This window comes from Populus trichocarpa, chromosome 14, assembly GCF_000002775.5.
Source record: "Populus trichocarpa isolate Nisqually-1 chromosome 14, P.trichocarpa_v4.1, whole genome shotgun sequence".
Lineage (NCBI taxonomy): Eukaryota > Viridiplantae > Streptophyta > Magnoliopsida > Malpighiales > Salicaceae > Populus > Populus trichocarpa.
Genome location: NC_037298.2, coordinates 9,094,337 through 9,109,452, shown reverse-complemented (window position 1 = coordinate 9,109,452; position 15,116 = coordinate 9,094,337). Strand labels below are relative to the sequence as shown.

Here is a 15,116-nt window from a genome sequence, read left to right as displayed (position 1 = left end):
CCTTTGCAAAAAAAATATATATATATATATAATTTGTTGGCTGTGCCATGTGAAAATAGATGAAATCTGTCTAGAAAAGGTTGCAAGACTGTTATTGGACGAGAATCATCACTTATTTGGCTCATGAGCTGGAACCACTAAGAATTATTTTAGATTATCTTCTTCTTCTATAATAATAATAATAACAATAAGTATATAAGTAAAGTAATTTTTTATGTATTTTTTTAATATATTTTTTCATTCTCCAACTTTGATTTAATTAAAAATTAAATTTTATATTTTTTAAATTTGTTTTATATAAGGATATCATGATTTCATGATCTGAGTTACAAATTTATTAGGTTAATTTGGATTAATCCAATATGTTTTCATTATAATATTTTATGTGGAGATTGATTCGACCAGCTTAATTTGAGTTTGGTTGTGGTTGTTTTTTTAAGTATTTTTTACTTGGAAATGCATCAAAATAGTATTTTTTTTATTTTTAAAAAATTATTTTTGATATCAGCATATTAAAATAATATAAAAATACTAAAAAATATTAATTTAAAGTTAAAAAAAAATAGCATGATCCTAACCCTCAAGATACATTCTCCTTCTTTTCCATGTAACAACTTCATAGCAATTGTGAGGAGATTTTAATTTTCAATCAAAACTATCTTTACAAATTAAATTTTGAGCTCGTTTATAATAACATAATAATTATTTTTAAAATTATTTTTTTATTTAAAAATATATTTAAATAATAATTTTTTATTTAAAATTTACTTTTAATATTAATACATCAGAATAATTAAAAAAAAAAACCAAAAAATTTCAAAAGCATTTTTCTACATAAAAAAACAACTTTTTAACTACTCCCTTGTCTGCCACTCAATCAAACAACTTTTTGACTACTCACTTGTCTGCCACTATCTGTAATCTGCTAGCATTCCTTACTCTTCCTCCTCACCTCTCTCTACACTAACCAGTGGTTTGACTTGCTTTCAAAAACCCTCAAGCACATACACTCAATATTTGTAAATAAAGTGAAGGGATTTGCATATATGCAATAGTTACGATATATTCTTAAACATTTAATTCTTTGACCAATTCTATACAGAATAATAAAAATAAAGGAAAAAACGAAATAATTAAATTCAAATAATGAATAATGTATAAGAAATAATATGTAATCTTCTTAAAAACCTTAAATTGAAGAAAGAAAAACCCTTGATAAACCATAGTTTAAAGCATGACCCGACAGGTTGGTCCAGGATCTAGCTGATATTGGGCTGAGTTTAAAAAAAAATAAAAGAAGATAAAAATCTGTGTGACTCGATAAGATTCGGTCAAAAACCCGATTTTAACCTATTAATTATTTTTTGAACAAAAATAATGTGGTTTTGTTATATAAAAAAAATTAAAAAAATTAAGCCCAACCCATAACTTGATAATTTGATCAAAAACTCGTGATAAACTGGGTTTAAAAACTATATGATAAACCATGAAAAAGAGAAAAAAAGCCAAAATTAGAAAAGAACCGAATCAAGTAATGTCGTGCATTTCTTTGCCTTTGGAGCAATTTGCAAGGCATGATTCACCCGTCACGTATGTTGTCTTGCAAATGGGCCCTATAGTCTCAGTGTCAACTGTCAACCCCTCGAGTCCCTTTTTCTCTCACTGTCTCTCGTGCTTGAGCAAAAGCTTCTCACACAGAACACCTCTTTGTGGTTCAAACTTTCTCTCCCACCAGGTGCAGTATGTTCAAGATTGGATTCAGGTATTTCATTCTTTCTTTCTTTCCCTTTTCTTTTACTTTCAGACTCCTTTAGGATCTTTGAATAAGATTCTTTAACGCTTCTCTTCTTACATGTATGTTTTTCCTGTAAGTTAGAGATGTCATGTGGTCTGCTTCTGCTACCGTTTCTTCCTCTGCAACAATAATTAAGTAGCAATTTCTGGTGTTTTAGTATCGTCATCTCTTTCTTGATCTTAAATTGTGTTTATTTAACTCTTTTTGTTGGTGGGGATCAATTTATGGCCCAACTTGTAATCAAATGACTGGTTGTCTATATATGATGGAAATGGGGGTGCCGTAAATGCACTGTTTCTGGCATTTTTATCTTTCATGGCTTTGCTAATGCTACAGCTCATGATCTGTTGCGGTTTATTTATTAAATTAGCAGAAGAGCTTCCATTTCAAGATCAGTTTCTCTTGCTCAGGTCTTCAACAAGGGATTCTCCTCCCAGCCTGGAAGGTGTGTGGAACTAACCAATTATCCATCTCCTTTCACTATCATCTCTTTTTAGTTTTTACTGTTGCGATTTAACTTTGTCTGCGGAGATCATGATGGCATTATCATATGCTTAGAGACGTTTGTTAAATTTTTTTTTCCTTTACTTTCAATTATTTTATTTTGTTTTCATATTTTTTTTTGTTATCAAAAATAAATTTTAAAATAAAAAAAATATTTCAAATAAAAAATACTCCGAAAAAGAATAACCAGCATGATACCAAGCATCTTCTTGCACAAGATCCTCCTCTGCCACGAAAAAGTATTTTAGTTCAACTTTTCACTATTCAAGGTAATTAATTATTTATTTTGCATCATCTATTTCCACGAGTAATGAAAACTACAAACTAATTACAGACTTCGATGATTTAATAAATTGTTAAAGAATATATATATATATATATATATATATATATATATATTTGTAGAGGGTAAACCGAAAGTTTTGAGTACATTTTTCTAACGCATATATTAGTAATTGATTGTCTAGAAAAGCTGCATACTTCCAGAATTCTTCAAACATGTCTGTGGCTGTAGTCACTCTCTATCTTTTATTTTATTTTATTTTATTTTATTGACATGGATATTCGGCCAAGATTATATGCACCTTAATTATTCCACAAGTTCTGAAATTAACAACCATGTAAGTTTTAATAGCCCTAAAAAGACTCGAACGCATACCCTCTACTTTGGATTCATCTCCTATATATCATCATCTGCCAAGAACACATTCTTATTAAGTGCTAAAGGGCCAGGGGTACTGGTTTTAAATTATATAAACTTGCAATGTTAGTGTCTACCTAATTAAAATTGTCATTTAGCATTTGATTTGTTTTCTCTTCTGGTATTGAATTCTCCTTAATTTATAACCAATTGCAATCACTTATCTATATATACAGTTGATTTATTATTGATCATATGAACAGATCCAAAGAAAAAATGCATTTAATTTTTTCCTTAATGTCATCTCTACCATGTCCAATGACTGGACCTCTATGAGAATATATTGCAATGATCAGTCATCTATTACTTGTGACTGAGAGCATTAATTGATATCACGCTAGGTTTAAACTCCCTTATCATCAGAAAACAATCTTTCGAGCAAAGTCCCAATTGTTTTTATTGAATAATTAATTTGTTGGTGCAAATTAGATTCTAATATTGTATTTGCTGTGTCATGATAGCAAACTAGAAGGTAAGGTAGCATTGATCACTGGAGCAGCAAGTGGCATTGGAAAGGCAACTGCAGCCAAATTCATAAACCAAGGTGCCAGAGTTGTTATTGCTGATATTCAACACCAACTAGGCCAAGAAACTGCAAATGAACTTGGGCCAGACGCTACTTTCATTTCCTGTGATGTAACTAAAGAATCTGATGTTTCCGGTGCTGTTGATTTTGCCATCTCTAAGTACAACCAATTGGATATTATGTACAACAACGCAGGGGTGGCCTGCAAGAGTCCTCATAGTATTGTAGACCTTGATCTGGCTGTGTTTGATAGGATCATGAATATCAATGTACGAGGAGTAATGGCTGGAGTTAAACATGCATCGCGTGTGATGATCCCACGAAGGAGTGGCGCCATTCTTTGCACAGCTAGCATCACAGGTCTCATGGGTGGGCTTGCGCAGCACACCTACAGCGTCTCCAAGTTTGCTGTTGCAGGCATTGTCAAGTCACTTGCAGCAGAGTTATGCAAGCATGGGATTCGGATAAACTGCATATCGCCCTTTGCTATTCCAACTCCATTTGTGATGGAAGAAATGAGTCAGATATATCCTGGTGCTGATGATGAAAAGCTCGTGGAAATTCTGCATAGCACCGGTACATTAGAGGGAGCAAATTGTGAGCCAAATGATATAGCTAATGCTGCACTCTACCTTGCATCCGATGATGCCAAGTATGTTAGCGGACATAATTTGGTGGTAGATGGAGGTTTTACATCATTCAAGAATCCGATGCTCCCCGCATCAAGTTAGCTGCTGTACTAAACTAGTTTGAAAAAAGAACAGGAAATAAAAGCACGATCATTGAAAGCATGGAGTTCATGATGCACTCCTCGCTTCCCCCACTTTTTTGGTCATGCAACTTTTAAGGTTTTTTCCTATCCTGCATCTCCATGTGTTCTCTGTTACAAGAAAGCATTTTAGTTTCCTACTAGACATCTCTAGAGGCAATCACAAAGTCAGTCTCCAAAATTTTTTTATCTTTAGTTCTGCTATGCAGACCAGAGACATTTGGACCAGAAATATTTCTGCTACAGGGAAGGAAACAAATTCTCACATTGCCGAATCAACCTCGTACCCTCTAAAGAAATACTGCCTGAAAGTTGAAACTAAACTAACCAGTAAAGATTCACAGTAATTGTCATTTCTGAAGGGAACAAACTAGCAGTTGTTGATACTTACCTGTACTTCGGGTGTTATAATTATCTACATTACCTACAATGTTTCAACAACAGTACTGCACTCATACTATTCTGTACTTCGGTATAAAACATAAGGCGATCCTGCATCATTATTATGTAGATACATATGTAATGGTCGCCCATCCGAAGGTACAGATTGCAGCTAGTTTACACAACGGTGACTGTAGGAGATATTTCAAGATACATACATTCTTCACTTTCTTCACAGCAAGTGTTGATTGATTTGTTACAAATCTGATACTACACCGCTTGATAAAAGCTTTGAAATTGTGAGTGAGTTTCATCCTTTTATTTCTAGAATCAGAGAGAAACATAGCTTCTGAATGCCTTCTGCTTTAGGTGATTCTGGGGAGAAGCATGGTCAGCGATTCTAGCTGAAGCCCTTCAGGTGCTTCGACCTCAACCCTAGATGGAAAGCTCACAAGAATCCTCACTGTTTTATTACTTGTATCCTTGAAGAAACTCACATTTACAGAAATTTTACTGAGCATGGTTGGATGTACAATCAAAATTGCTCCAAGACAAGCTTGCGCATGAATGCCTCCGGAGCTGCAAAGCAGTGAAAGCAAGAATTTAGGTGACAATTTCTAATAATTTTGTGGGAACATGTCCGTTAATTGATCATTTAAACGAAGTTGATGAGTAGAAACAACAGGAAGAATGATACCTAAGCCGCCGGTGAACAGTCTGAACTGCCCAAGAGCCTGTCTAATAAACATTTCCACCCCGCTCACCACGACAGCCCCAACCTCTTTAGCCTCCCGCAAGAGCCTTGTATTCCGGGGCGTGTAAACAGCATCAAATACCAATTCACACGCCTTTAAGATCTCCTAAAGAAGTAGATCAAATTCCAAAAGGATATGTCATTGAGGACAAATTCTATTGATAAACGATTAGGGAGACAGGGGGACAGATAGAGGGTACCTTCGAGACAGGACTTTGATCTGAATTTGGTTCCATTCCAATGGCAGAAGCATTTGCAAGGATCATCCCATTAACTGGACGAAATCTGTCTAGACTTTCATATGGTAGAGCTTCCCCTGAAACTGCTTTTGCAAGAGCCCTTGCTCTCTCTTCTCGAAAGAATGCCATGGTTAGAAACATGCATCATCTTAGTTGCTGCAGAGAGAAAATGCAGCTAGTAGTTTTGCTTACCATAATTGCGATTGAAAATAATCACCCGAGCCCCTCTGCTTTTGGCCCCAAAAGCAAGCGCTCTTCCTGCTCCTCCTGCTCCAATCAACACAAAAGTTTTCCCAGATAGAGGTGAAGCTTCCAATACTCCCTTCTGGGTAATCCGTCTTTCTGCTTAGCCAGAGCACTTGTGAATAAGGAAGGGAAAAACAAATGCATCATCTTAGTGCATATAACGAACCAAAATTATCAGCTTGGTACCTGTGAGAGCATCCTCTATCGCAGAGATAGAAGCATCGCAATCTGTATTATAACCAACCAGCTTCCCATCAGTAGGCCTCCTTACAATAGTATTTACAGCTCCTATGGACTGAGCAACAAAGACTTCCTCTGTTAAGAAGCTTAAATGCAAAGCATCACATAAGAAATGAAGGATGAAACAAGCCTAATCCCATGACTCTAATGTTTGACTTTGCTAGTAGTAACTAGAAAAAAATTATATCGTAAACCTCACCAGTTACTCTGATATGAAGAGTTTAACTTATCAAAAATGAACTTGCAGCGAAATAATGTTGAAAGAAAGAAAAAAAAAGCAGCAGCAGCTGTAGTGAAACTTTTCTGACCTTAGCAAGTGGATGGACTTCATCGCAGCACCCCACTGCTGCTTCCTTATGTGGGATTCCAACACTACGCCAACCAACACAGAAGGTAAACGCCATGCAATAGATACGAAGAACTTGATATATAAGTGAGGGATGCATGGAAAACCAATCGTGCTAACTATAATTGATTGAACAAAAGAAATGATTCCGATACTACCTGAAACCCGCGAAGTCACTGCTCGTATAGGTCCTAAAGAATTCTTTCACATCATCCACTTGCATTGGAACGTAAATTCCATTATATCCAGTATGTCTAAATGCAGGGTTGTGCAGAACAGGACCTTTACTATGGCCAACTGGATTTGAAATGAGACCAAAAACTTTTGTGTCTGCATTTATATATTCAAGCTTATAAATTTGTCTAAGACTTAACAGAGTTGGCATGCCTGGTACTGCTTTGTCACTCAGAGATCCATAGACCAAAAACCCACCAAATTTCGGCCCCAGCAGCTGGCTTATAAGGCCTCTACTGCCAACCGCGAGAGCAATTAAGGGGATCTGTAGACATAAACAAAACATGCCCCAGAATATATAAGCCACAATATAGTTCTCGTTCAAAGCAAGCAACCCTACAAGAATGCAGTAGACTGCCACAATTACAATGTTTTTGAACTTTGTCTGAAAAGGGGGTACCTGGCAATGTGTAAGCATCGTGAAAACAGGTGCCAAATCTGTGATTTTTTCAACGTCGAGTACTAGTTTAAGAACATCAGCTCCAGTAGACTGCATACAAGCGATTAAATAACCAAGTTCCTCAGCTGAAGGTTTCCTCCCATTAACGTAGCTGGATACAATTAATTTGGTATTGGAACGATTGTACACGTATTCAGCCATGACATCTTCAGAAGCCACCTGAAAGATAGATTTTCATCGGATCAGTCAGTATTACGTGCGGTCCCATTAAACATTTAAAAGCAAATTGGTGTATGATCAATCACAGCTGACCATATCATTCCTCCATATAGCTTCATAGCAGTTTTTTAATTAATTGAGACTAACTAAAAAAATGTGGTTAAATATTGGCTGAGTACCTCGTAGTCCATTTCAACGAACTCGACGTTCAAGTCGAAAGCCAGTCTCAGTACTTGTAAACATGTATTCTTCCTGTCTTTGTTGCTTGAGATCCTTGATGGCTCGAGCCTGTGGGGAAAGATAAAAATTTTACTTCGACAAGGTTACATGTTTCAAATGGTAATTAAAAAGTTTTAACGTATTATTCCATCATGAACTCTTAAGATTCTATGGGTTTTGTCCAGAAAAGTATTTAGAGCTTATAAGCTAAGTGGATAGATCCTGGACTCCTCATCCATGCATGTAAGAATTTGATACCATCGTCATCAGCTAGTAATATTTAAATGAAGATTCAAAGTAGATACAAGTTTGGTCTGCTCAAGACTGAAAAACCATTCCTACAGTGGTTGAATGATCCTCAAACCTCCACATGGTGATTCATGACAACCAATCATCACCACTCGATAAATTTTTTTTTAATTCCATAAATGAACTATTCTTAGGTTGTAATTGAAGCACGCGAACAATAAATTTTCCTTAATCAATACTTGTGGTAGGTCCTATCTTGTAATGATAATCGACATGATTCTTTTATTTTGTTTAAAGGAAGATAATCAAAATTATTTGTCTCTCGTGCATCCCAGTGTGTGTGTGTCAGTGTGTGTGTGTGCGCGCGCATGGGACCAGCTAAGTCATCGGTCAGTTAATAATTATGACCTCTGTGCAAGATGTATAATAATTATGGCACACAATCAAAGGACAAATAGTAATATTGGGATTGGGATAGTTTGTAAATAAATAAATAAATATCTGGAAAAAAAAATTTATTTTTTAATTATTTATAATTAAAAGTTTTTATTGTATAATAAATTATGGTGGAATGATTTGTTAATGAGTGTATTAATGCTATTATATAGATATTAATATATAATACTTGATAATTGAATTGATGGGATAAAACTAAATACTATACAGAAAATCATATAAAAAAAACATATGTTTTTTATATCTAATCTTCTCATTTTTTTTAAAGTTCAGAGCACTTAACTGGATTCTAAAATATTATCTTTATATGGGATAAATAAAGACTTGAAGACAGTATCTCCGAGTCTTCATAGCAACTCCTTGTTTCTCTCATCTTAAACTATTTCTCCAACAGTGCTTACCGGCATGATTGCTTTGTCCTTCAATATAGAGGTGTATAGGATTATTAAATATATAAAGGGATCTATAAGCTTAAGGTTCAGTTTGGTTTAGAGGTTAGGCTGTAGACTGTCGATCTATGACTGTGGCTGTGGCCGTGAAACTTGGATTAGAACGCGAGCAAATAAACGAAAGTCCAGGTGCTGGGCAAGCTGGAAAACGTGAAATTAAGCTCGAGTTGTCAACATTAAATTCTAGCAGGGTGTAGAAAAAACAGGGAACACTTCCAACTCTCTAGCAACCATGTACAGAAATCTGGAATGATATATACAGGCTTAAAGGCTAGTATTATGGAATGGCCTGAGACTCCTTTTAACATTTAGAATACGTACAATGTTCATAGTATTGGAGATAATTTGGCATGAGAACAAAAACTCTCTTCTCTAAAAAAAGAATAAGGAAAAGGTAGAAATGGCTTGAAAAAACCATTATGGAATATTGTGCCTGTTAATTTCCTTCTAGACAAATAAATTACTTGGTTAAGTCTGATAAGAATAGGGTTCTCTTAATGCTATAAGAAAGAAGCAAACGAGGCAGAACTAGACATGAAAAAACATATACTGAGCACAGCAATGCTAGGTAAGGTACCTGAAAGAAACTATAGAAGGCAAAGTTCTCTGTTTAATGAGCTTCTCGACCTCGGAATTGTGAGAGAATGACAAGGAGTCAAGGCGGAGCTCAGTAAGGTCTGCACCTTCAGTCTCTGCTCTCTTCATGGAAGACAGCATTTCTCCTGCTGTCTCACATTCTAATGGTGTGCACACTAAGAGGTTGTTCTTGAATGCCATAAGCTAACTCGCTTATGTGTTCTCGAGAGAAGTGAATGTGGTTGTAGGAATTAAGAGCTCGCTGCCTATAAAAATAATTAATGAGACTCGCAAAAGACATGCGACTTTTTAATAGCAAGAACACTCCTTTATTACCGCGACAACGATGGAATTTAATATCTAGCCAACATGTGTGAAGCTGCCATTGCTATGAATACCACAACTCAAGATTTGGTGTATATGCACAATCCGTTTTATTTTATGAAGTTTATCACGACACATAATTAAAGATCCAATTATTTTCATAATAACGGAGGTAATATCATTTCCTTGATATGTAAAATGTCTTTTTTATTTTTTAAAAAAACTGTTGAGGCACCATTGTATTGGGCAAACAATTTTTTTAATAAAATTCTTTAGTTAAAACTCACTTTCCTTGTTTATGCATATATATATATATATATAAACTTGTCACTTGGCATTGTGGTGTGTGCATGGATTTCTCGGAGATCAAATGGGTTAATCCCAAGCTATAGAAAACCAAGACATGCCGGTCTGGTTGAGGTGATGAAGGCTATTTGGGCTAGGATTTATAGCCATTTAGGTATGGCTTAAATCACTTGATTATTTTTTGTTGCATTATTGATTTTTTCCCAATTTTTTAAACATTTATGTTTGAAAAACTTAACAAGTGGAAGTAAAAGAAAGAGAAAACTTTTATTATTTTATCATATCATGTCACCTTCTTGTTGCTTTGATTAACATGCTTATAAAAGAGATAATAATTCAACTAGTTTGTCTATTCCTCTTGGAGCAAAGAATATTATTACTTAAACAATGAAGAATACTCTATGTTCATGAAAGCAGTGTCAAAGACTTATGCATAGAGACATTGCATGGAAATGTGAAGATTCTTGTGAACACATGAAGATATTTTTATTGAATACATCGATATTTCAACTAAGAAACGAAAATCTCACAACAAAAATTTTATTGGAGATATAAAGATCCATTTAGAGACATAGAGAATTCATTTTAAGGCATGTAGATTTTGATGAAGACACGACAATCCTGTTATAGAAATCCATTTTGAAAACATGAAGATTTCATTGGAGATATAGAGAAATATTACTATTTTTACTGAAAAGTTTAAAAGATTTTCTCATGTAAGTGACGATATAATTTTGAAACCTATCTAATCTCAAGTAATGCATCATGGGGATCTTTTCTTATTTATTTAGGTTGCATCTCTTTCCTTATAAATTATTAGGGGTGATCTCTAATGATTAGTCTTTTATGTTTTTTTTTCAAGGCATTTCTTATTATCATAACCATGATCATGGTGAAAAAAATAAAATTTATTGGGGTTCTTTATGTTCATGTCATCACATGACTTTTCTTTTCTTTTCTTTTAATGGCAGTCAATACCTCAATATGTATAGTGGTCAGAGGTGGGGTCATGAGTTCATGAAATGTTAGTCGATCACAAATGAATCCCTTTATGTTTCTTTTGGATGCTTTAAGACTATTAGGAGATAATACATAGTTATAAAACTCAACTCGGCCTGACTTGGCAGGTTGACTTTACTGATGACCCGAGATCTTGATCGAGTTTCAAATGATAAAAACATAGGCTTGTAATTGACCCGGTCAAAACCTGAGTGACTCATCAAATCAACCTGAAACCTTAGTGACCCGATATAACTCGGGTGAGACCCCATTATTTTATATTTTTTAATAAACCCTAAAAATATAAAATTAATTTCTGAATATTTAGCCCTACATATATTTTTTATAGCTTATATCCATATGAATTATTTCTTAACTTTTCAATATGGGATAATTATATTACACTTTATTTTTTTTATAGCCTACATTCACATAGATTATTTCTTACCATTTCGATGTGGGATAATTATACAACATTTTATGTCTTATATTTTTTTTATATAGTCTACATCCACATGCATTGTTTTTTTTTTTATATGAGATAACTATATATAGCCTATATCTACATGAATTATTTTTTAATTCTTCGATGTAGGATAACTATATATAACTTATATCCACATGATTTTTTTCTTAAGTGTTTTACGTGGGATAAGTATACTACACTTTATATTTTTTTTATAGCTTGCATTCACATGAATTGTTTCTTAACTTTTTGATTGGGAATAATTATATTACACTTTATGCCTAAGATTTTTTTTTATAGCCTACATTCACATGAATTGTTTTAAGAATTTTCCACTTGGGATATTAAAACCTCAAACATAATTTTTTTCTATTTCTTAGGTTGACCTAGGTCAACCAATGTGGCCCAAAACTCAACCTTTTAACCGAGTCAACCCCCAGGCTAGGTTTAATAACTATGGATATATGGTGTTTGAGAGATTCTTCTCCTTATGGCTAAAAATAAGGTTATTATACTCTGATTAAGCTTCTTTTTTTTTTTCTAATCAAATGCGATTTTCCATCATCTGTTTCGTATCAAGAGAGTTTGGTTAGGGAAAGTATATAACCATTCCTATAAATAATATTTATAGACCTCACTGATCAGGGCTTCATTAGCAATTAGTTGAAGTAGATTCTCCATGTTAGGGATTTCCTCGTTAAACCTTTGAAGATATGTCTTGGTGCTTTCATCTTTTTATTGTGTGATGGAAAGAGCTGATTTGTGCTCTTTTTAGTTGGTATGCTTGTACTTATGTACGAGATGAGTTAAGCATTAAGATCATAAAAAGTTAAATATGGAACTAGACTCTAGGCTATAATATCATGCCCGAGTAGATTCATATAATGTTGTTGAAAGGGCTTTACATACATCATTGTTGTCTTGTGTCACAAGCTCTAGAATGCTTCGCGTGTTTTGTATGTGCTTTTCTTGGGTTTGTAAGACCACGTAGTTATCTGAGTTGACTTTTGTAAAGATACAATCTTTGGAGAGACTAATGTGCAATTCTCAATGACAAAGTAAAAAAGCTTCCACTTTAAGGGGGTGGTGTTCATTCTCAAGAGTTTGTGCAGTTACTAATCTCGTATTGCATCTGGGCTTTTTTTACAAGAAGAATGCAAGCGAGATCTGAAAGAAGATTGATGGTGCTAGCCATTTTTATGCTAGGACTTACCAGGGAGCGCTCTTTATGGCTGTTTGGTATTGTGGCTGCGGGTGAGGTTCACCCGCAGCCACAATTTTTATCGTTTGGTTATGCTCCTACCATAATTTTTCAATGATGGGTCCCACCATTAACTGTGGCACAGCCGCAGGTTACAAGAAGCAACAAAAAGCTGCTTCTTGTGATGGGAAAATGGATGAACAATGGAGCATCTCCACTGTTCATGTTTAAAAATTAACGCAATACAATGCTTTTGTTGCTGAGGGCTTGAACCAGCACATGGAAGTCCGAAATACTTGGTATTTTTTTTTAATTATTATGAGTAAGATTTATTTGTATTTATTACTTATATCATTATTTTATAAAATAATTATATCCAAAAATAGAAATAATTCTACATCATAGATTAATAACAAATTTTTATCATCTGTGTCATATTTAGCATAAACAATAATATTTAATATAAACATGATTTTATTTATAATGCCATGTAAACATGATTTTTTATTAAAAAAAAATTAATGCAAAAGTTACATAACTTGTTATTATAGTTATAACCCAACATTAAAGTTACAAGTTTGATGAATTAACTCAAATTAATTTAAAATATAAAGTTTTGATTTAATTTTTTTAAAATTAAATTAAGTTTTATTCTAATTTTAATTTATTCATAAATTAACCTGTTTAATTGATTAATTTTAATTAAATTAATTTTCATCCAGTTAGATATAAAACTCAGGTCGGCTAGGTTTATCAAAGCTAAAAATGCATTGAACCGGGTCCGACCTAACAAAATAAAAAAAATATTTTTTATTTTTAATTGTGTTTTATTCGAAAAACTAGTGTTAAACATTATTCAATGACTACATAAATTAGACGGAGATCGCTTGATAACGCCGCATTTACAGAATTTGATCGCAATCTCAATTTTGTTCCTGATTATATTTTACCTGATGTTGTTGCGCTCTTAAGAAATTTGTGAAAACTGTAGTTCTTGTTGGATATATTTTATACGTGATGGAATTGTGGATAGTTTAATGAAACAATAAAAAATATTTTATATAAAGTATTATTTATTTCATGATGTAATAGTAATAGTTAAATCTACAATATTTAAATTAAAAACCATCAATATGAATATATATTTTTTAAAATTATTTTATAACCTCAATTTCAAAAGCATTCTTAACCAAACACATTAAACTACTTTTTGTTCAGCCTCAATTTCAACCACAGTTTTAACCAAACACCTATTTTTTCAAACCAACCTCAACTAAAAGTACTTTTTATAAAACAACTTTTTTCAAACCACAACCACAACAGCTACCACAATACCAAACACGCTCTTTATAGTAAAACTAGCTTTTTTAGAAGATTAGCGTACAAGCGTTCGTGTGCCTGCTTACTTGCACGTTGTTTTTCCATGTTCTTTCATGGATCTGGAGTTGTCTCTATGCATTTAGTGGTGCATGCAATGGTGTTAAGTTTTTTATTCCCGTTAAGGGAGTGGGAAAATACAAAGATATTGTTACATAACTAAAGCAACATCATTGAGAACTTTTACTTGATGAAGATTTGGAGGAGTTGAAGTACCTATAGTGGAAGGTTAGTTACTCTTCCATGTCTTAAAGTCTTCAGGTTGCCAGTCATGAAATTTTTTTGGTGATGTGGTGTGAAATGGGAACAGGCTTGTTTTTGTCCATTTCTTGTAAACAGCGTAACTGATAAAGTTATGATTTCCATGGCTACGATCTTGGATAGGTAGAGTGAGTCTCTTTTTGGAATATAGTCTTTTTAATGCTTGAGCTAGTAAAATTAGAAAAATAAGAGTATGTTAAGCAAGGAAGTAGTAAGTTGAGCAAGAGAAAAATGTGTGGAGATGTGAGCATAGCAGGAGTATGGGAAGTGACTCTGTGGTCTTGTGTTGTTTGCTCTATTTCTGTATGTTGCTATTTTTCTTATATTCACCTCCCTAGATATACCTAACCCAAAAAATTTATAGACCTTAGTTATGTTAACTTATCTCGTGGAGAGTGGTGTAAAGATGAAGAATACTTAGAGGTACCTCGTGATGAATGAGAAAAATAAGATAATAGTCAATGTACCATTGGTGGAGAGGTTGATGAGCGTATTTTTTATGATGTTTTATGTGTCATTGGTGGTTTGATAGATTCCCTTTTAATATGATGTGTGGGCAGGATATTGTTATTGGTAAGAAATGGTTAACATTATACTGATAATTTCTGAGCAAGTTGAAAAACATGTGGTGTTATATTGATTGTCTTTAAATTCAACACTTTACAATAAGGTGTGTGCTAGTGGGTGGATTCATGGGTTGAATAGGTCAAACTCATGCTATTGAAAACCATGACATAAATTTGAGCTTGTGAAAGTGACTTGAATGGTCTTGATTTGGGATTGTTACTTGGTTGTTTTTATTATTATTTTTGCATCATCAATGTTGCTTATGTTTGATAGAAATTAAATGAAATAATTTCTTTATTTGGCATTATGAATA

General features: G+C 33.6%; 2 protein-coding genes across 3 annotated transcripts; one reads left to right on the top strand and one right to left on the bottom strand.

Moving 5' to 3' along the window:
* Positions 1-1,594: 1,594 nt before the first annotated feature.
* Positions 1,595-4,382, top strand: LOC7466253 (zerumbone synthase). 2 transcript variants are annotated; one of them, XM_002321003.4, is made up of 3 exons: positions 1,595-1,762; positions 2,169-2,240; positions 3,461-4,382. In XM_002321003.4, the coding sequence occupies exons 1-3, from the start codon at positions 1,743-1,745 to the stop codon at positions 4,254-4,256; spliced, it is 888 nt and encodes a 295-aa protein (XP_002321039.4). In that variant the 5' UTR covers positions 1,595-1,742; the 3' UTR covers positions 4,257-4,382. The 2 variants fall into 2 exon arrangements, with proteins under 2 accessions (XP_002321039.4, XP_002321038.4); XM_002321002.4 differs by having other exon boundaries at positions 1,604-1,762; positions 2,166-2,240.
* Positions 4,383-4,726: 344 nt separating this feature from the next.
* LOC112323234 (bifunctional 3-dehydroquinate dehydratase/shikimate dehydrogenase, chloroplastic) lies at positions 4,727-9,585 on the bottom strand. Its single transcript, XM_024584688.2, has 10 exons — positions 9,304-9,585; positions 7,533-7,641; positions 7,135-7,353; positions 6,659-6,999; positions 6,463-6,526; positions 6,101-6,209; positions 5,861-6,010; positions 5,630-5,778; positions 5,373-5,535; positions 4,727-5,254 (listed from the first exon to the last, which is right to left on the bottom strand). Exons 1-10 carry the CDS (start codon positions 9,501-9,503, stop codon positions 5,211-5,213), a joined length of 1,548 nt encoding a protein of 515 aa, XP_024440456.1. The 5' UTR covers positions 9,504-9,585; the 3' UTR covers positions 4,727-5,210.
* Between the last annotated feature and the right edge of the window lie 5,531 nt (positions 9,586-15,116).

What these genes read in the sequence shown, in the direction of transcription:
- LOC7466253 (XM_002321002.4), top strand. Translation starts at nt 1,743, where the DNA reads ATGTTCAAGATTGGATTCAG. An exon ending in ATGTTCAAGATTGGATTCAG is followed by an intron (nt 1,763 to 2,165) that starts GTATTTCATTCT and finishes TTATTAAATTAG; the next exon opens with CAGAAGAGCTTCCATTTCAA. An exon ending in TTCTCCTCCCAGCCTGGAAG is followed by an intron (nt 2,241 to 3,460) that starts GTGTGTGGAACT and finishes GTGTCATGATAG; the next exon opens with CAAACTAGAAGGTAAGGTAG.
- LOC112323234 (XM_024584688.2), bottom strand. Translation starts at nt 9,503, where the DNA reads ATGGCATTCAAGAACAACCTCTTAGTGTGCACACCATTAGAATGTGAG. An exon ending in TCGTTGAAATGGACTACGAG is followed by an intron (nt 7,354 to 7,532) that starts GTACTCAGCCAA and finishes TCTATCTTTCAG; the next exon opens with GTGGCTTCTGAAGATGTCAT. An exon ending in CGATGCTTACACATTGCCAG is followed by an intron (nt 7,000 to 7,134) that starts GTACCCCCTTTT and finishes TTATGTCTACAG; the next exon opens with ATCCCCTTAATTGCTCTCGC.